Source organism: Canis lupus, chromosome 35, assembly GCF_003254725.2.
Source record: "Canis lupus dingo isolate Sandy chromosome 35, ASM325472v2, whole genome shotgun sequence".
Taxonomy (NCBI): domain Eukaryota; kingdom Metazoa; phylum Chordata; class Mammalia; order Carnivora; family Canidae; genus Canis; species Canis lupus.
Window position 1 is genome coordinate 280524 of NC_064277.1, and position 23113 is coordinate 303636.

General features: G+C 38.0%; 1 protein-coding gene and 1 long non-coding RNA gene across 11 annotated transcripts in view; one reads left to right on the top strand and one right to left on the bottom strand.

Annotated features, from left to right (window-relative positions):
* The window catches only part of SPIDR (scaffold protein involved in DNA repair), a 437895-nt gene that overhangs the window by 123610 nt on the left and 291172 nt on the right, over positions 1–23113 (bottom strand). For all 10 annotated transcript variants that reach the window (XM_049105958.1, XM_025446508.3, XM_025446489.3 and 7 more), the window contains 2 exons: positions 10805–11000; positions 8581–8828 (listed from right to left, as the gene is read on the bottom strand). In XM_049105958.1, coding sequence (XP_048961915.1) covers positions 8581–8828; positions 10805–11000 — 444 coding nt within the window. The remainder of the gene's footprint in view (positions 1–8580; positions 8829–10804; positions 11001–23113) is intronic.
* Positions 1–23113, top strand: part of LOC118353350 (uncharacterized) — a 44001-nt gene that overhangs the window by 14978 nt on the left and 5910 nt on the right. The window contains exon 2 of the long non-coding RNA XR_004812147.2: positions 18459–18569. This is a non-coding gene — a long non-coding RNA (uncharacterized LOC118353350). The remainder of the gene's footprint in view (positions 1–18458; positions 18570–23113) is intronic.

Here is a 23113-nt window from a genome sequence, read left to right on the forward strand (position 1 = left end):
ACAAATGCTTTAAAACTCTTAAATGATATTCGACTGGATTCTTTTCCTTTCTTTATAAATTCTCAGTCAAGAGCTGCTCTTCGTCCTCCTTTGCCACCTGCTTAAGTGCCCCTTCTTTTTCCTCCTCCACTTCCCTCCTTTACACTGAATGAACACTCTCTAGGAGCCTCTAGTCCAAGTATCTCATTTTCTTTAAGATTGGGGTAGACTAGACTTTACCTTTTTCCTAAAGCAGAGTATTCCTGGTGATTCTCAATGCACTAGCTTCTTTATCAGTGTCCTTAGAGAAACAACAGTATTGTAGTACCTCTCCAAGGACCAGTTTGTCCTGAGACAGAAGGAGAATACACAGTCTCCACAGCTACTACTTTTCCCCATCTACACATACTTGTTAAGTGTCCACTACATTCATGGTCTGGTACCAAAATATGATGAGTCACAGTCCTTGACCCCAGAGGGTTAAACAGGAGAAGTGAAATCTAAAAAAATATATACGTATGGCCTTATTTTGACGGCACTGACAAGTATCAGTGCAATGTATAATACCTGGCCATTATGATCACTATATAACCAAGCACCCATCTAGATACCTGTATCTGTCATTCTTCTGGTTTCTGTGCAAATAAATGGGAAGGTTCAGACATTTATGATACCACTGCCAGGTAAAATGATCCAGAAAAAACAGGGGTACTTCTTCCTGTATCACAATGTCTCTTTCTTGTGAAGAAGGACATTCTTCCAAATAATTGTCTTGGAGGTTCTGTTTGCTCCAGTTTTCTGTGGAGCATGGGGTTGATTTGGCTTTAGCTAATCAGAACTGTACAGCCAAGAAATAAGCACAAGGACGAGCTTACCAGGACTGCCAGCTGGCTGCCCCAAGTGCTCCTAGGAGCTAGGTGCCCCAAGCAGCTAGCAGACAGAGCCAAATGGGGAGGTAAGGGGACAACAAGGTGGAACAGCCTCGCTGGAGGGGAGTCAAGATGCACAGTGCCCCTGATCTCACCCCGTCTGCTTGTGGATGTGGAGGTGTGTGGAACTGTGTGCTTGCACGTGGCTGCCACTGCAGACTCTGCCAGTCTGTGTGTTCTCATAGTTCTTCTCTGTGCTGTCATATCAGAGAAGTGCATTCCAGGGCTGCAATCTAGCCCATAGGGCAGTTCTAGTGTGACTGCAGTACTGCTCCAGACTGCAGCTGCAAGCACAGAGGGGCGGGGGTACAGACCATTAGAGGGCTCTGGCCACTTTTGCAACAGAAGTTTCCAGGGAAAGGAGGTCAGGAACAGGAAGAAAATTCCATGCCTTTTATACTGAGCCACTTTGAAATCATTCTCGATCTTGATGGATAACAGGTGCTGGAAAATCACCAGGGCTAGGTTAAGGTGCGAACTTTACAACTATGGATGCACATATCATGTTTGGCTATGAATCTGGAAAATTACTCGTATTATCTTCATTCTGTATGAAAATTTTATCTTCATGATTGTCTATACTCACAGCACAAGGCTGTTGTCATTCCTTTTGATCTTTTCCTTCAAGTCCATCAACACTTTAATATATAAAAAAAGAACATGGGAACTTTCATCTCAATTTCATATTATTAATAAGCTCATTAGGGATACATATTCAAGATACGTCAGTTATAAATGTAAAGCATGGATCAAATGACATGGATTGGTATTATAGAATTTTTAGTTTTATTTTTTGTGTGTGGGGGGAGGGTCAGAGGGAGAGAGAATCTTAAGCAGGCTCCATGCCCAGTGTGGAACCCGATGTGGGGACTCAATCTCACAACTCTGAGATCATGACCTGCGCTGAAATCAAAAGTCGGACACTTAATGGAGTAAGCCACCCAGACACCCCTGAATGATTAAGAACATAAACATACTGCTTTCAAATCATCTACAATTCTAATTCTATTCTGAAACATTTAAAATTCCAATCTACTAACTGAAATCTGACACTAGATCAATAAAATAATAAAAGCTTAAAGAAGAGATAAAGGGTAGAAAAATAGGCCCATTTTCTGCCATCTAGAATGGGAAAAATGATACACAGAGACATAATATAGTGCCACAGTCATAAATGAAAAAAAAAAGAGGTATAACAGAAATATATTTAGGAATATATACAGTAGGAACAGTATATGCAGAAAAAGCATTAATGAATACTACAAATACTACTGCTTCACATAATCCTTACCAGCAAGGACTTTACAATCTTACAATAAAGACTGATATATCTGTAACTAAGTATAATACAAAAACTGTAATAGTTATGAAGTCTGAAAAGTGTCTACTTAAAATGTTACTTCATTTAACCTTCAGGTTGAAAGTAATGATACAGCTTTAAGGGGCTATTGTGAAAATAAAAAGAGTTAAGATCGATCTATCTATCACCATATATATAATGACATATATGACATAAATTATATATATATATATATTTATTTATATGGAGTTTTTCATCCTACCGTGCTGAACAAGAGGCTAACTCCACAGAGGAAATGAGGAGAGATCTCATGAGGCAAGTGTGTAAGACTGGGTAGTGAAGGATGCATAGTACTTCAAGAGAGAAGAAGAGAGTAAGATGAGCTACCATGACTAAACCAAAGCATCAAACCACCATTTCGTTTCTCCTGCCTTAAGATACTTAAAAGAACTGCCAGGGCAATTAAAAAAGAAAAAGAAATAAAACCCACTCACATTGGAAATGAAGAAGTAAAACGATCTTTATTTGAAGATTACATAATTTCACATATGGAAAATCCTAATGAACCCACTAAAAAACTATCAGAGCTAATAAAAAAGTTCAACAAGACTTCGGAAATAGGTCCATATATAAGAGTCCCTTGCATCCCTATACATTAGCAATAAATAATCTAAAATGAAATTGAGATAATTTTCATTTGTAATAGCATAAAAGAATACTTAGGTATAACTCTAACTAAAAAGTGTTAAGACTTGGGATCCCTGGGTGGCACAGCGGTTTAGCGCCTGCCTTTGGCCCAGGGCGCGAACCTGGAGACCCAGAATCGAATCCCACGTTGGGCTCCTGGTGCATGGAGCCTGCTTCTCCCACTGCCTATGTCTCTGCCTCTCTCTCTCTCTGTGTGACTATCATAAATAAATAAATAAAAATTAAAAAAAAAAAGTGTTAAGACTTGTACTGAAAACTATAAAATACTGCTCAAAGAAATTTAAGAATTAATGAAATGAAAAGACAAGCCATGTTTATGGAGCCAAAGACTAAATATTGCTAAAATGGCAATTCTCTTTAAGGTGATCTACAGAATCAACACAGTCTCTATCAAAATTCCAAGTGATTTATTCCAAAATTAACAAGCTGATTCTGAAATTAAAATGTAAATCTAAGAGACTCAGGATTCTTAACACAATCTTAAAAAAAAAGAGGACTTACACTCTGATTCCAAATGTACTATGAAATTTTAGTAATTAAGATTATGGTACTGGCATAAAGAGATCAATGGAAAAAAACTGAGAGTCCAGAAATAAACACTAATATCTGTGCTCAACTGACTTTTGACAAAGGTATCAAGAAAGTTTCAAAGAGAAAGAACAGTCTTTTTGGCAAATGGTGTTGGACGACTGGATACACACATGTAAAAAGATGAACCCCCCTGCCTCACACCACACACGCAAATTAACTCAAATGGATCATGGATCTAAATATAAGACTATAAACTGCACAACTCTTAGAATAAAATGCAGGAGTAAACTTTCATAATCTTGAATTAGGCAGCTGTTTCTTAGATGTGACACCCAAACACCAAAAGCACAAAAAGGAAAAAAAAAAAAAAGATTGGACATCATTAAGATGATAAACTTTAATGCTTCAAAGACACTATATCAAATAAGTGAAAAAAAAATACTCCACAGAATGGGAGAATATATTTTCAAATCATGTATATGATAAGAGATTTGTTACCAGAATAAAGAACTCTTATAATTCAACAAAAAAAGGGACAAATAACCCATTTAAGAAAACAAAGGATCTGAAGAGGCATTTCTCTCAAGATGTATGTATACAAATGGTCAAAGAGCACATGAAAACACGCACAACACCGTTAATCCCTCGGGAACTGCAAAGCAAAGCGACAAGGATACAGCACTTCACATTCACTTGGATGTCACAAGTGTTGGTGAGGATGTGGAGAGACTGGAGCCCTCATTCGCCGCTGGTTGTAACGTAAAATGGTAGCTTCTTTGGAAAACAGTTTAACTCTTCAAAGAGTTAAACACAGAGTTAGCATATGACTCAGCAACTCTACTCCTAAATACATACTCAAGAGAAATGAAAACATACGTTCACAGAAAGAACTTGTACACAGGTGTTCATTGGCAGCGCTATTCATATTAGTCAAAAGTAGAAACAACCTAGATGTTCATCACCTGACAAACTGAATATGTCATACTCAAACAACGGAATGAAATACTGATACATGTCAGAACATGGATCAACATGTTACAACACACACGGGCCTTGAAAATCTGATGCCAAGTGAAAGAAGCCAGTCATAATATGGTACATTGTATATATAGTTCCATTTATATATGTGCAAATCCACAGAGACAGAAAATAGAGTAGTGGTTGCCACAACCTAGGGGAAGGAGGAGTAAATAGTCAATGGGTCTGGGGTTTCTTTTTGAGGTCACAAAAGTGTTCTAATATTACATTACTATATTAGTTGTAAAACTCTGTAAGTACAGGACTGCAAAGAAAATATGGCAAAATGACCTTGGATATCATACAGACCACCCAGAACTGTCTTAGAGAGGAAGTAAGCAAAAATTAAGAGCTGAGGAGCTGAGACTAAAGGGTTCATTTAAGACTTATGAACACAGAGCTAATGGTTAAAAGAGAATTTAAATTTACTGAGAAATCACAGGTAAGGAAAACCTAAAGAATGAGATATCATTCATATCATTTATAAGAATACATTAAAAAAATGATGCCCTGCTCTCATATCTTTTTCATTGCAATAAAAATACTCAAATCACTGAAAAGGAATAATTTCAACTTTTCTACAACATGAAAAAGTAAACAGACAACATTTAGAACTAAAATATGAATAACAATAAGCCTTATGAGAGTGTGATGCTAAGTAGGTCAATCAACCGAATCACTCCACGGAACAGGTGAAAGGGTCCTGTGTACTGCAGAGGAGACACAGACTCCCCTTTGGCCTCCTTCATCACTGACACACATGCATCTCTGTTCTAGAGAAAGAACGCCAGTTACGCCATCTCTATGCACAGAGATGTGAGTCCAATATATCATCTAATCATTTAATAGGAAGAAAAGCAAATGTTCACAAGCAGAGAGAAGAGCTGCACACACCCTGGGAGACCTGGCTGCTGAGCACGCAGCTGGGGATCCATGTGCCACAGTCCACAGCCCTCTCATCAAAAGGAATCTTGCAAACTTGATACACATCTTTTTCTACCGTCCAAACACGCACAAGAGCTAATCATCATAAAAGACACTAATCATCACATCAACTGTTAGCGCATGTTCCTCATTCTGCTTTAATATTGGATCATTTTCACCATCAGGAATCTGGGATGTCTTTAGATGTTCTAGACAAAGACAAAAATATACCAGCCATAATTACCAGCACCATCCAGTACTGGACCCAGCACTAGGTCACTTTCCTGCAGTGTTTATTACAGAGCAACTTGTAGGCTTCCAACATTTAGAAGGCAACGGTCACATTTCATATATATGAATTTACATAAATGTTTTCTAAAGTAGATGAGTAGCAACTCTTTGTTGATGAGGGAGGTACAGTAAACGGAAAGTGCAAAAGGACAGGAGCAAACACCACCTTCAGTCAAGCTTCCCCTGCAGCCAGGCAATGGACTCAACTGAATACAACATGTATAATGATTTGTAATATGATCTTCTTTCTTTATTTTAGGTTTTTATTATTGTAACAATGTTATTTATCAGTATTTTACAATTTTTAAGTATTTGCACTTATTTTTAAAGACCTAGTGAGCCACCTTCTATTGAGTCCTTATTGTATGAGAAGCATGATGCTAAAGACATTACATATATAATCTCAATGTATAAATAAAAATCTACATTAGAAGACATATTGCTAAATGATCCTCCAAAGCAGATATTTTAATGCTTGTAATGGTACATTCATTAGCAAAGAATTAGCACAGGGTTATGTGTAATTTTACTTCTATGTTAATTCTGTTTGTAAACTGGAGTTTGATCATTATTATAGCATTATGAATCTAGAAAATATTAAGAGTCAGTTTATAATAATACCTTTCTGTACCCAAATGACATCTCAGAAGCCTTGTTCTCAAACCCAAGCTCAAATGCTATGATTTCCCATCCAAAGTTTCATTTTCCTATATAATCCAATCAATTCCACCCCATGGTGGGGGCACTTTCACCACTCCTGCTGCCCAGGATGACTTGACCTCCCCCCACCCCCCCGCAGTCATTCTTAATCAATCAGAGCCTGGTCCTAACTCAATTTTATCCCCTTTCTTTCAGCTCCACACTCTATTGTCCTGACATTTGGGATTCTCTATCTCATGATGCTATTCTTTTTGTCCACCTGTATAACTAACTGTCAGCAAGTAAAAACCTCTCTGAAACTCAATTTCCTCATCTGTGAAATGGGACTAATATCCTCTAGCCTCAGCATTGTATAATCTCATGTATGCTACAGGAAACACAGCACATATAATGATATTAATTACATCTGAATAACTAAAGGTTATTTTCGTTTTTGAGGCTTATGCCTGGCCTTTTTTCAAACCACAATTTAACTCCACCTCATTTGATATGTCCCAGTGTGTGTTCTAAGGTACAAATCCAACACATTCATAATGCCAGGCATTGGGTTAGCTTCCAATTCTTCTCTTTGCTCAACAAGTAAAACAAGTACCACCAAAGGAGCTGGAGGGACAGGACTCGAGGTATCTGCTGCTGTGATTACTCATAAGGGAGAAACCCTCCTGTCAGTTTCGCCTCGCCTTCTCATCATTGTGACTCAGTCCCTGCTGTCCCCAATCTCCTCTGAATGTGTGGCCTGTGTGCTGGGCTGGAGAAGCTTTACCAAGATTATCATTGCTTTGGCTACTCAGTACTTCCTCCTCCGAAGCCTAAAGCTGGATACATTCCATGAAAAACAAATAAACAAACAAACAAACAAACCAAAACCTATGTCTGATCTCTAACTGGCTCAGATAACTCTATTTATTTAAGGTTTAAGTTAAAGACTACAAGACTGGTCTACATCTACAAGTTAGAAATCCTAAAACTGATATATTCATTTAAGATATTCACATATTCCAAACAAAATAAAATTAAATTAAATTTTTTCCTATACATCCACAAAATAATTCTCTAATTCTACACCTAAAGGAGACATTTGGAAACTCATAGGACTTTCAAATAAAGTGTCAGCACCTGAAGTGGGTTCATAATTAACACAGAAATGTTTCCTGTCACTCCTTCTGAATGGTATCTGAAGGCACTATAAGGATAGGATATTGTTGTAATTACTATTTCTTCAATATGTGTCTTCTTTTAAAAGTAGACTAAAAAATGATCAATTGGCATCTATACTTTTAATTTCTATTATATTATAAATCCATCTCACTGCGTTGAGGGCAATTTCACATAGAAAGAAATACAACCTCAAAAGGTTATGTCAAGGCTCTGACATAAATAAACTCTTCAGTCAATGACATGACTGCAGCTATTTGAAAAAAACACAGGAAGGGCCTAACTACAAGTAGAAAGAAGATGTCGTTCCCACTTTTAGTATGAGCAAAGTACTTTGAATCACGAGTTTGGCTCATGTAGCTGCACTGTCCACAAAGGCAGCCATTAGCTACAAGGGGCTACATAAATAAAGTTAATTAAAATTAAATAAATTTGAAATAATTGATAATATATAATATAATATATATTATAATTAATAATATAATTAATTGAAATTAATTATAATTAATATAATTATTAATTAATTAATTATAAAATAATATAATAATAATTGAAATTTAGTTCCTTAGTCCCACTAGCCATATTCTGAGTGCTCAGTAACCACATGGTCAGTGACTACCTCACTGGACTGTACAAATACACAACATTTATATCACTGTAGAAAGTTCTATCAGGTAGTGCTGCTGATATAGGTTAGAATAACACTCTCTGAAAGACACAGATTTACTTAGGGTTTTAAGATGTATAAACCTTGACAGACATTACAGTGGTCTTTTTAGGTATGCTAACCACATGTCCTGGCTTTTCTAGAATAATACCAGTGTTTCTTGTTTATATTGCTTTCAATAACATGAACCATTAAAGGTAAAAGTAAATGAACAAATTAAATTTTTAGTAGGACTTTTTATATTAAATAAAGAGAGACTCCTTTGTCATACCATGTGTCTCAAAATTTGATGCAAGAAAAAAACAAAAAAACAAAAACTCATGTATATGGGGGATGCAGCCAAGAGTCTCTACTTTATCCAGCAAGAGGCTCTCGCCTCTCTAGGTGACTCTAGCACCCATGCCTGTGTCATTACTCACCGAACTCTGGGTGGACCTGAGCCAGGTGAAGCAGCTGAGCTACTTCCCTGCTGATAGGTACAGGGAAGAGAGTAAACTCTCTGTACCACCACTCGGACCCTGACTCCTGTCCATGTGGCAGCTCCCTGGCTTTCCACTGCATCCAGAAGAGAATCCCTCAGGGGAGCTTGGGCTGGGAAGCACTGTTTGGCCTCCTCGTGTCCAGGGGTGCAGTCTGTCCTCATGGCAGGGAGACCACTACACATAACCTGGCCAAGACATGCAAAGGGAACTATTTCAGTTTAACTCGTAACAGCATGGTACATACCAAATAATGACATATTCAGGCCATCTTCTTCTTCTTTTTTAAGATTTTATTTATTTATTCATGAGAAAGAGAGAGAGAGAGAGAGAGAGAGAGAGAGAGAGAGAGAGGCGCAGAGACACAGGCAGGGGTAGAAGCAGGCTCCATGCAGGGAGCCCGACATGGGACTCGATCCCAGGTCTCCAGGATCAGGCCCTGGGCTGAAGGCAGCGCTAAACCCCTGAGCCACCCGGGCTCTCAGGCCATCTTCTGATGTTACTTCAGAACACCAAAGGGATAACGAAGATAAAAGATACCGCATGGGCCTCTATGTCTGCCAGGTAACTAATGCTGTTGAGGAGGGGAAGGTGAGCAAGATAACATGGAAACAGCAAAGAGCGTTTCCAATCAATGGAAGCACATATCACCTTGGGTCTTTGAAAACATGTGGAAAGTCCTGCTACTATAATACTTCATGGTAATTTAGAAAATTTTTTTATGAGGTAAATATTCCCAACAGGAAAAACTAAAAAACAAAAGAATGACTAGGTTTCAAAATTTAATCATTATTAAGTGCTTGTTGTGTGCAGTCTACTACACTGGATACTTTACAGGCTCATGGTGCCTGCCAAAAATATTAAATATTAAATACCATAAGATAACACTTCTGGAGCATGTTCTAGGCACTTTTCTTTATACGTTATACTTACATAACAAACATATTTAACCTCACAACCACCCAAGCAGGTAGATTATGTCATTATGACCATTTTAAAGATAAAAATATTGAAACAGAGAAATTATGTATCTTGCCCATTGATACTTGGCAAGAGGTGGCGGAGGCAGGATTTGAACCAGGATACCTAGTTCCAAAGCCTATACTCATAACCATGATGTTATACTGCAGGTTCACTGCCACTGTTGCAAGCAAAAACGTTATCTCAATAATTTAATATCAATAGCTATTTACAACTAAATGTTAAAGCAGTAATGCACTTTGTGCCATAAATTAAATTAAGAGTCCTACCCCCTTCAGATACTTCTTTTGATAATCAAAGGGAGAGTATGCTTGTTGATACATTCACAAACAAGATGAAACTTTGTCTACTTTTCTTTTTCTTACATCCCCTCACACTGTCAGCCTCAGTATTCTCTTCAGTGCTGATTCAGGGAACTAGGTGAACCTGAGATGGTGCACCCTGAGGAGCAACAGACACTCAGAGCCTGCAGTGGTCCCTGGAGGGCCCTGCATTCTGCTACAAGTGAAATTTAGTAGTTCCCTACATTCATCTTGACAAATGATCATGACTCAGGGCCAGTAAAACTCCACAGACAATCTACAGTATATAATTTCAAGTGTATGCAGTTCTTTTTATCCCAAGGGATACAGATATTGTGAAAAAGAAAAATATGCCTTTTGTAATTTAATAGGTAAAAGACTTAAAATTCCTAGACAATTAATTACAAGAGGAGAAAAAAAAACATGAAAACTCATATATTTTGATAGATTAGGCTAAAGACTAACAATACACAATAGGAGCACTTGGGGGGCTCAGTTAGTTAAGCACATGCCTTCAGCTCAGGTCATTCATGATCCCAAGGTCCTGGGATGGAGTCCTGCATTGAGCTCCCTACTCAGTGGGGGCCTGCTTCTCTTTCTCCATCTACCACTCTCCCTGTTTATGCTATATTTCTCTGTCAAATAAATAAATAAAATCTTTAAAAAATACACCATTAGATAGATGAAATACTGTGAAAAGACTACAACTAAATACTGAATTGCACCATATTTTCTTCAGACATAACAATAACAAGAAGATGCTCTAGCATATATATTTATTGAATATTTGAAGAGGAACCAAAGGTAAATATCTTTGCTTATACCTTTCAAATCCAGTATTATTGCAAAGCATAAAACGTCTAAAACAAATGAAAATTTACCTGGCTTTCAGGTGATTTATTTGTTAGATTCCTAAATTTAAATATCTGAGCCAAAGTGATACTTCTTCTTGGAAGAGGTGTGTTCCAACAGTACACTTCATGTATTAGTTTTGAATTTTCTTTGGCAACAACTTTCTGACAAAAATAAGTATTCAGAATAACAGGGCAACTTCCATTTGGGATAATAAGCTTCTGCCTGGAAAAGAGAACGAAATATAACAGTTTATTTGCAATGTTGGATTTCCCTCAAGTTCTTGCTCAATCAGGAATAAATAAATACAAAGGGCAATGATTCACCTGCTAAGTACAGATAAAACCAAGTCAGCCCATTAAGTAACAGACACAGGTGAATGAATGGATAGACAAGATGGGGTCCTTATATATAATGGAATATTACCCAGCTATAAAAAGAATGAGATCTTGCCATTTGTGACATGAATAGACTCAGAGAGTACTTTGTTAAGTGAAATAAGTCAGACAGAGACGCAAATATCATATCTCACTTACATATGGCATTAAAAAACAATGGAAACAAACAAAAACAGAAATAGTCTCATAAATATAGAAAACAAACTGGTGGTAGCCAGAGGGGCTGAGTGTTGGGTGGGAGGATGGGCAAAATGAGTAAAAGGCATTCAGAGGTGCAAACTTGCAGTTTAATATGAGGGAGAGGAAAGCAAAATAAACCCAGAATAAATTGAAGGGAATAAATAATAAAGAACAGAAATAGATGAAATTGAAAACCGAATAATAACAAAGAAAAAACAATGCAACAAAAAGTTGGCTTTTTGATAGGACAATAAAATTAACTGACAAAGGAAAGAACAGAGAAGACAGGATCACCAAAATCAAGAGTGAAACAGAGGATATCACTACAGACTATGAAGACAACACAAAGCTAGTATGAGATTACTATAAACTACTCTACATATGCAATTTTCCACAGCTTAGGTAAAATGGACCAATTCCTCAAAAGCACAAACTACCATAACAACCAATATGAAACAGATGATTTATTTTTATTTTTTAAAAATTTTTATTTATTTATGATAGAGAGAGAGAGAGAGAGAGAGAGAGGCAGAGACATAGGCAGAGGGAGAAGCAGGCTCCATGCACCGGGAGCCCGACGTGGGATTCGATCCCAGGTCTCCAGGATCGCGCCCTGGGCCAAAGGCAGGCGCTAAACCGCTGTGCCACCCAGGGATCCCTGAAACAGATGAATTAAACAGATCTATAAATAATAAGGAGAACAGATATGTAATTTAAAAAACTACCTACCATAAAGATATCTCCAGGTCCAGATAATTCCACTGGAGAATTTTACCAAATGTACAAAAAGGAATTAACACCAATTTTATACAATCTCTTTCAGAAAACAGAAAAGGAAGAAACACTGTCCAATTCACTTTATAAAGCTAGTATTACCCTAATATGAAAACCAAAGACAGTCCCCCCAAAACAAACAAAAAAGGAGAAAAAGAAGAAAGAGAAAAACCACAGACCAACATACCTCAGAAATATAGATAAAAAATCCTTAATAAACTACTAGCAAATAGAATTAAGAAGTGAATATAAGAAAGTAATCATGATAAAGGGGTTAATTCCAGGGATGCAAGTCTCGCTGGATATTTGAAAATCACCTTCACCACATTAAAGATGAAAGAAGTCATACAGCTCATTGGTAGATGCAGAGAAACCAGTTTATAATAGTCAATACTCATATAATAAAAAAGTCAGAAAGCCACAAATAGAGAACAAGTTAATAAAGAGCATTTACAAAAATCGTACAGCTAGCATTATAATTAATAGTGAAGGAATGGATGCTTTCCAACTAAGGGAAACAATGCAAGGATATCAGTTTTCAACATGTTTTCTTTTTTTCTGCTGTTGTTCAAAAGAGGCCTATGTTCTTTCTTTACATACAGGGCATTGAATACTTGTAACAGCATTTTCCACAAAGAATGAGGGGAAATGGTAAGAAAAGAGTAACAATTATTGACATTTTCCAAATGGAGGTAAGGAAACTCCCAAAGGCACATGAGGTCCATCAGAGTGAGCAAAGATCGAGAAGGGGCAATATTTATACCTCGCCAACTTTGGCCATGCCAGGTCAAGGCTGCTGCCCCTCTTCTGCCCTTGGAATCCACGCACTCGCAGGCAGGACCCTCAGGTGGCTGGCAGCACCTTTAGGTTCCACAACCCACGCAGATGCCTCTACCCCTGCCCTCGCTCAGGTCTTCCACCTCCACCTCCCTACCTCTGTCTTGGGATACTAGCAGGGCCCCAAAGAGAAGACAGTGTGGTGGGTGATAATGGATGCAGTGTGTCTACATGGCCATGACTACTATCACAACCTGGCAACTCCCTGCCAGGAGTGTGAATTCTGGGCCAGCCTGCAGACTGGTGCTCCAGTGCAATAGGAGACCATGCTGGAGAAGGGGCCCATGGGAGGGTGCCCTAGACACCAGGCAGTCCTGTAGGGCAGGCTGGTGTGCGGCTTGTGCCAGTGGGGTCCACACCCTTCCATGGTGCTCTGTCGTGGCCTCCCATGTAGCATCCCTGCAGCGCAGCCTCCAGAGAGATCAGCTGGGCTGTCTCTGCAGTTAGTAGCGGGATAGTGGTCTCGTCTGCTCTCACCACTTTTTTCAGCATAGGACTGGAAGTTCTTGTCAGTGCAATAAGGCAAGAAAAGAAGGGAAAATGACATACAGATCAAAAAGGAAGAAATAAACCAGTCCTACTTGCAAATGACATGATTGCTTGTGTAGAAAATTACAAGACACCTACAAAATAGCTCTTGGAATTACGTGATTTCAGCAAGATCACAGCATGTACAAAAACCAAATGTATTTCTGTATACTATCAGTGAACATGTGGATACCAAAATTAAAAATATAAATCATGCATAATTACAAAAAACCCAAAAACCACTTTGAAGTAAATCTAATAAAACATATACATTACTTGTGTGTTAAAGCTATAAAACACTGATAAAATAAATCAAGGATCTTGCGAATGTAAAGACATGTTTAGTGGATTGAAAGACTCAATATTATAAAGATGCCAATTCTGTCCAAATGGATACATAGTTTAAAGCAATTCCCAACGAAATCCCAACAAGATTTTTTGCAGATGTACGTTAGCTTACTCAGATTTATACAGGACACTAGCAAGGTGGCAGAACTGAATCTTACTCCTATCCTCCCACAGCGACAACAACTTGGCAGCCCTCTATGGGCAAGAATGCCTGTAGGATCCAGGTAGCAGGCTGTGAAGCCCTGGTGGAGCCCAGTAACAAGGAGCGCCATTTGCGAAAGCAGGCCCATGGACTGGTGGCTGCAGATCTAAAAACAGTCCTGATCCCCTTGCTCTGGGCTGCAAGCCCCAGTTGGTCTCGGTCTTGCCACCAATACCATCCACCAGGGAACACACCACACTACTCCCTGCCTCAAGTTGACAAGCCTGCTAAACTCAGTCCCGGCTGTGGGCCCTAAAGCCATGACCCAGATCCAGCTGGGTTTATAAACCACATATCTGATAAACACTTAATATTCAAAATATAAAAGAGACTCATACAACTTAACAGCAAAAAAACAACCTGATTAGAAAATAGGCACAAGATTTGAGTCGATGTTCCTCCAAAGAAGACGTACAAATGATCAACAGGTATATGATTTTGTGCCCAGTATCATTAATCGCCTCAGAAATGCCAATCTCAACCACAATCAGATTTCATCTCACACCTATTAAGATAGCTATTCTCAAAAAGACAAGAGATACCAAGAGTTGTTGCAGGTATGGAGAAAATGAAATCCCTGTATGCTTTTAGTAGGAATACGAATTGGTACAGTCACTATAGAAAACGGTATGGAGGTTCATCAAAAACTTTACAAGAGCACTATCGTGTGATCCCACACTCCACTTCTGGGTGTATATCCAAAAGACATGAAATCAGGATCTCAAAGAGGTATCTGAACTTCCATGTTCATTTCAACATTATTCATAATGGCCAAAATACGGAAATAACCTTTGTCTGTTGACAGATGAATGGATAAATGTGTTGGTGAACATACACGAACGCACAAACACACAGACACAGACACACACAGGAATAATATTTAATTGTAAAAGAGGAAATCCTGCCATTTGTGAAAACATGAATATGGACAGACCTGGAAGACAGTATGTTAAATGGAATAAACCAGACATAGAAAGTTAAATACCTTATAATCTTACTTATATGTGGAATCTAAAAAAACTGAACTGCTAGAAGCAAAGAGTAGAATTGTGGTTGCCAGGGGCTACTGGATGGGGAAAAAAGAGAACTACTGGTCAAAGGATACAAACTTTCAGTTATTAGATGAATAAGTCCTGGAGATCTAATGTACAGCATGTCTATAGTTAATAATATATTACATTGTTGAACTTTGCCAAGAAGTAGATCTTAAGTATTCTCATTACATACACAAGAAAAGATAACGCAGTGTGATGAAGGATACATTAATTAGTTGGATTGTGGTAGTTATTTTCAAACGTGTGTGAATATATATCAAATGATCATCTTATACACCTTAAATATATACAATTTTTATTGGCCAATATACCTTAAGAAGTTTGGGAATAAACTATATGGAAAGGTAAAGGAACTAGACTATCTAAAACAATTTTGAAAAAAAAATAATAGAGTTGGAAAAATTACTCTGATTTTAAGACCTGTATATGGATATAATACTCAATACTGTATGGTATTGGTGGAAGAACATAGATTAATAAAGCAGAATAGAGAAACTATAAGTAGACTCCACAGCTATGTCCAACTGATTTTTCACGAAAGTGCCAAAGCAATACAATAAAGGAAGTAGACTGTGGATATTCATAGTCAGAAAAGTACAAGCTACAAACTGAGTCTCAAACTTTATATAAAATTTAACTCAAAATTGATCATGAATATAAATGTAAATTATAAAGGTATAAAACTTCATTTATTTTTTAAGATTTTATTTATTTATTTGAAAGAAAGAGAGAAAGAGAGCACATGCATACACAAGCCAGGGAAGAGGCAAAGGACCAGGCAGAAGCAGATTCCATGGTGAGAAGAGAGCCCAATGCAGGGCTCCATCCCAGGACCCTGGGATTATGACCTGAGTCAAAGGCAGATGCTTAACCTACTGAGCCACCCAGGTGCCCCACACTATAAAACTTAAAGAAAAAAAAACCCACAAAAAAGAAGAAAAAAATGACAACAGGACTTCATTAAAACTAAAAACTTTTGATTTGAGAAAGACCTTGTTAAAAGGACAAAAGGAGAACTTACAGAGAGAAAATATTTGCAAAGCACATATCCAAGAAAGGACAATGACCTAGAATTAAAAAGAAATCTGAAAAACCGTGTGTGAAAGAGTGAACAATCTGAACATGGACAACAGTCGTGAGTAGACAATTCACCGAAGAGATATATAAGTGGCTAAAAATTAGCACATCAAAAGCTATTCAATGTCATTAGCCATCAAGAAAACACACATTAAAACCACAGAGGTACAGTGCCTCTATACTATCCAAATGATTAAAACAAAACATAGTGATGACACCAAAAGCAGATGAGGATATGGAGAAACTGGATTGCCCAATCGTTGCTGGTTGGAACATAAAGGTGTGTAGTCAGCCACTTGGAAAAAGTCTGGCAATTCTAGAAGACAGTAAACATGCAACTACCATACAACCCACTGCACTTCTGGGCATTTACTGCAGAGATGCAAATTTCAATAGCACTGGATGTGCTTTGTCTCCTGGCAGCACCATTAGCCATGTGGCTAATAAGAGTAATTTATCTGCAAAACCTGAGTAATTTACACAAACATATATGCAAACCCCAAAAGGGGCTCATTTTTTCTGATCTCTTGTTGGCAAAGTAAATAAATTCATGATTGATGCAGGATTACTACAGCAAAATGAATAAAAGACATTAATATATTTGGCTTGCCCTCAATGTGACTGCATTAGATAACTGTACAAATATACCCACAATCTCAAGCATTGTATTCTTGGTGTTTCTGCTCACTTTCCTCCATTTCCTTTTAATTTATGGGCAGACTTGAAGGGCCTCTTAAAGTGTTTTAAGTGCCTTGCTAATCTATATTATAAAGCTCGCATTTTTATTAGCTAGTAAAAATAAAATTCAATACTCCATATTTTAATATTTGCCATTTAGAAACAAAGGTATATTTGATACTAATAGCTCCCATATTCTAATTTTCCTTAATATTTAGTGTTCAGTTTTATATGGAAATCTTCAAAACATATTCTTGAATAAAAAAATTAACTTTGAAAATTTGCAATTCATAGTAATTTGATATGGAAAGTTGACCTGACAGGAATCCTTTTTTTTTTTTTTAAGATTTTATTTATTCATGAGAGAGAGAGAGAGAGAGAGAGAGAGAGAGAGGCAGAGACACAGGCAGAGAGAGAAGCAGGCTCCATGCAGGAAGCCTGATGTGGAACTCGATCCCAGGACTCCAGGATCATACCCTGGGCCGAAGGCAGGCACTAAACCGCTGAGCCACCAGGGATCCCCAGGAATCCTTTTTAGCAATAAAAAAATAGAACTCTTTTAGTTTCAAATGGAAAAAATGAAGTTAGCCAATAGGCAATTAACAAAAATAAACATTGCATCTAGAAAGAGCAGTGTCCTTAATTGTGTATTATTTTGCAATATCACAGCATTTCTGTTTACTTACCCAGCCCTCTACCTTATTAGTAGCAAAGTTAGGGTTAACCCAAATTCAGAATCTTCCAGATTCCTGGAGATTATAGAGATGATAATATACAGTGTCATCTCAAACAGGCAGATTTTTTTAGAGTTTTAAATTATTAAAAAAAGATTTACTTCATAACTATTGATCTGGATCTCTTTTATAATTAAACATGTCACTACAAATTTAGCAAAAAAAAAAAAAGATTTTAACTCTATTTTGAAATGTGGCTGATAAGTTACATATTTCCAGAAATAGCATTTATATGTATATATATTTCAGTGTTGTTAGCTTTGCTTAAAAGAAGGGAAAGCTGAGGTAGAAATAGTGGTCCTGTGGCCCAGCCATGGGGCTCAGAGAGCGAGAGGCAGGAACTCAGGCCAGGCTACTGCAGCACATGGCCAGCTCATCCACTCCTGCATCTTCTGTAGAAAACAGGGAGAACGTTTATTCTAATGATGACGGAAACGTTTGTTTAATTACACATCAAAAATACCAAATATACATATTTAGCAAAATTCTTTCTGATTCAAGCTAATCAAACTGAATTAGTCCAGAATAGAAGTAATTTGTAAGGATATTTAGTTTATTACTTCAAATCACAAATTAAAATTATAGTCCTTAGAAAAGATAACATTTTGGCAAGCCTTCTGAAATAGATATAACTAATTTTTTTTTATTAAGGTACAATTGACATATGTTATATTGTTTCAGGTATGCAAAATGAGTCAGTATTTGTGTACATTGTGAAATGATCACAATAAGTCTAGTTACCATCATCACTATATATAGTGACAATTTTTTTCTTGTGATAAGAACTTCTAAGATTAACTCTCTTAGCAACTTCTCAAATAATAATATACCATTATTAACCATAGTCACCATGATGTACATTACTTCCCCAGGACTTACTTGTTTTATAACTGGAAGTTTGTGCCTTTTGAACCTCTTCACTCATGTTTCCTGTCTCCACCCGCTGCCTCTGGAAACCGCCAATCTGTTCTATCTATGGGCAGGTATGACTAATTTTTGAAGAGTATATCACTTGTTTCTGTACCAAGAGTACTGAGATTTGAAAATAACCGATTCTCTAAGGTAAATACAATTGAAATCTTGTTCAAGTTTCTCATGTACTCACAAGTACCCTTTATCTTCTAAAAGTAACTACATAGGTAAACATAATCTAACTAGATCCATAGGATCATAATTTCTGAATTGGGAAATTTGAATAAGGTTTAAAATGATTTAGCATACTATGTGTAGTCTGAAAATTTCAGTCACAGATATGAATTTTTATACTCAGAAGATCTGGTAAATCAATTCAAATAATATCACATCTAATAACATAGATTTGGAAGGCTGGTCAATACTGAAAGACCTTAAAACCCATATCTAGGTCCATTTGGTTCATTTCACCTTTTACTCAACACCTATGATGTGTCACGAGGATGCAGTCAGAGACAAGAAGGCTGAGTGGATGGTTCTACTGCGAAGGAAAGGGGTGTTACTGCCACTGGATACCCCAATGGAGGACCTCTGGGAGTTATCCCACGGCAGTGAGGAAGTCTTCCCAGGAGAAGGAGCCCGGTGAGGGCTGTCATGGGTCAGGGAAGGGGAGAGAAGAGATGCATGGAGGACTACAGAGGCTGCCCAGAGGCTTCCCAGAGGCAATGACCACAGTTTAGGTTCAATGTGATGTGCAAATATGTCACATTACATCACTTGGTCTCTTCAGAAAAAAAAAAAATCACACGTTCACTTTCCTTTATGAGCAGGAAGAGGAAGTTAGAGCTTTTCAGCATCCACATCCATAGTTCCATCATTGTTTTTCAATTTCATTTTATACTGCAATCCAGTATTAACTGCTATAGACCTTATAATCATCTGACATATCTCATCGCCACAAACGTTATGTGATGACCAAAAAAGTTTACAGAACATGTATGAAGATTAATATTACAGCATATTTAACTAGTATTTCTAAAGATCAAACTGGAAATAAAAACAAACCTAAAGTATTAAACCTGACTTGACAAATCACATATACAGCCAACACCACCAGTGAACGTTATCACGGCGTTGAAGAATATGTATTTACTTTCCAGTCAACTCTCAGAACATCCTGGAGATGGCAGCAGGGTGGGCTAAAATATGGGAGAGTTAGACACGCAAATGAAATACGCAACAAACCAGAAAGTAATAGTCTTAAAAGGAGTCCAAGTACCAAGGTTTCTGATAGAAATCTTTTTTTAAAAAATAGAGAATACTGCATGTTTAATAAAAATGACAATTTTTCAAAATGTTTTCTGAAAACAGAAGTAACTGCTCAAACATATGTTTTGCCTTAAGAACCATTTTCATTTCTCCTCACCTGAGACTGTTATATAACTCAAGAAAACAGGAAATAAGACTTTTTTCCCCCTAATGTCATTGAGACTAGCGAAGGAAAACCAAGTGAAATATCTTTTCATTTTCTATTACTTCAAAGGTTCTATCACTATCAACACTGACAGAGTGTGAAATACCCTGTAAACTTGTTTTCAGGAAGTCCGAGGTTTGTGAGCAATGTTTCTTTTTATTTTCCCACTAGTTACGTGTTCTCATTTTTTTTGTGTCTAGCAACTGATTAAATCAAGACTGTATTTTGCACTGAATATGTTGATAGAGGTGATTATGATTGACACATAGTCAATAGTACTATCTATTCTGAACCATGAAATAAGGTCAATTTGTTTACTTTCTAGGAAGAATTCATTCAAATCTATGGTGGAAGCAAAGAGGATTAATGGGTTACTGGGATTAATGCAGTGACCCAAAGAAAAGGAAAAACAGATTTTTTTTTTCCTTCCTTCCCCTACCTTCTTTCCTTTCCTCCTCTAATGGCTACCTAAACTAAAGAAGGTTGGACTAGGAACTGTAGTTGCCAGGGAACATAATCTAGGTTTAATATTTCTTTTCATTCAAGACATGTTTGGGATAAACCAATCCATTTTGTTTACAGTTTAATTTCATCCCCAGGCTTCACCCGCACTAGCCCAAACCTGGCTGGTACCTACACCAGGAAAGGCTGGGCCATGGAGTGGGGAATCGAGAGGGCTTACGGCCCATGTAGGGCCACACATCAGGAAACAACAAGTGTAGGAAAACACCCTTTGTGCTACAATAGAAGGAACAAGGGCTTCTATGGGGAGGCAGAGGATAGACTTTTCCATATTAATTAAGCCCCTTCTAAAATTCTCTGTGAGAGGGGCGCCTGGGTGGCTCAGCAGTTGAGTGTTTGCCTTCAGCCCAGGGTGTGATCCCGGAGTCCCGGGATCGAGTACCGCATTGGGTTCCCTGCACGGAGCCTGCTTCTCCCTCTGCCTGTGTCTCTGCCTCTCTCTGTGTCTCTCATAAATAAATAAATAACATCTTAAAAAAAATTCTTTGTGAGACATTTTTTTAAAACTGTTGTTTGAATGTATGTCAGTCCTAGCTTCCTTGGGAAAAGCTGTTTGTGCTCTGGGAGTGCTTTTCAGTGATGTTTGTGTCTGTTTCTACAAAGAAATCCTCAACTACTAGAATATATCAGCTCTTTCATTTTTATCTTTGTTTTTTGAGTGCCAAACACTACTTAACATCTGCGAGGAATCTAACAGATATTTCCTAAACTAATGAAAAAATATTTATTCCTATTCACCAGATATATGTATAAAGAAATGAGTGTGACTTTTTTTTTTAAGATTTTATTTATTTATTCATGAGATACACACAGAGAAAGAGAGGCAGAGAGACACAGGCAGAGGGAGAAGCAGGCTCCATGCAGGGAGCCGGACATGGGACTCAATCCCAGAACTCCAGGACCACGCCCTGGGCCGAAGGCAGGCGTTCAAATGCTGAGCCACCCAGGGGTCCCCAGCTAAAGCAGACCTACTATAACTGAGTCCCATGAGTTCCAAGTAAGAATCTAAGAATGGAACACACTTGAAATAAGGGCTTAGAGAAATGAGAGCTCTGAAGGGGGAGCACCCAGGCCTATGAGAACCCACTGCATGGCGCACAGTAACCTGAGAGGCCAGAGAGAAGATAGGATTCTGGATCTAAGAGGTCTAGATTTTATTTTATTTATTTTATTTTATTTTATTTTATTTTATTTTATTTTATTTTATTTTATTTTATTTTATTTTACTTTATTTTATTTTAAATTAAATTAAATTTAATTTAATTTAATTTAATTTAATTTAATTTAATTTTATTATTTTGAGAGACAGAGGTCGCGAGACAACACAAGCAGGCAGGAGAGGGAGTAGCAGGCTCCTCTCTGAGCAGAGAGCCCAGGTGGGCTCCATCCCAGGGCCGGGATCACGCCCTGGGCCCAAGGCAGGTGCTTCACTGACTGAGTGACCGGGCGTCCACAAGATGCCTTAGATTTAAATCCTGGTTTTGCCACGTGATAGCTGGTGACTGTGGACAGACTCAATCTAGGACTCTGCTTCTATGAAAAGGGAGTGTTCCCAGCAGGAGAGGTACCCCACAGAGCTCCTGCGAGAATGGGCGGAGCGACGTGCTCTCCACCCCGCTGCACCCAGCAAGGGCTCCGGGGCCAGGCTGGGGTACTGCTGCTGTGGCAGCTGAGTTTTATCCTCAGTCATGTCACGTTAGTCACTGTCTACCGTGCGGAAAGACTAGGGTTACTGTTATTTCCAAGGCTCATTGCCTTTTTCGTCCTAAACATTAGCTAGAATTACAGGTCACTAGAAGCAAGTATTACTTTTCTGTTACCCACTCATGCTAATTTGCCTAACACCTTGCTAGGATACCTGGGCTTGGATTCTGTTGGGTCTTACTGCCCTGGCTAACGCTCCTCCGTCCTCAGTCCTCTCGCCGCAGCCTAAGTATGACTTACACGATCTTTAGAGGAGGCTAAATAACAATCATTTCTATCCCACAGGTCCATTCCAGGCCTGAAATACAAACAAACTGGCTTTAAAGCTAGTCTGTCTTTTTCCTAAGATACCAGGCTACCTCCCTAGAACAAGAATGGGACTCACCAGCCGGACACTGGCAAGAAAAGTCCTGTTTTTATTCCTGGAGGAACTGAAGCATGAGAAAGGGTAGTGATACAAGTTTACAGGAGCTGGTTAGCTAGGCCACAGGAGGAGATCGGGCTAAGAAGAAAGCATGAAATTTAGGTAAGACTACCAGAGATTATGCTCCCTGTTCACACTTATCAAGTGCAGGCAGTTTGACAAGCTGCAATGGGTGACTTTAAATTTAATTGCATAAAGGTCCCTGGTGATAACAGAACACTTAGGGTCACTTTCTACACCTGTGCCTACAAGGTAGCCACTAGCCCTGCCCTGGAGGCTAATTGGATTTAAATAAAATAAAATTAAATTAAAAGTGCAATTCCATAAATTACATGAGCCCCATTTCTAGTATCCAATGTGGCAAGTGCTTATCATACTGGACAGCACATTTCTATCACTGCAGAAACTTCCATGGAGCTGAGAATTCTGATCTTTAGGATAAACAATAAGCCACATTCTACTCATCAATAAATTCTTTTATCAACTGATGT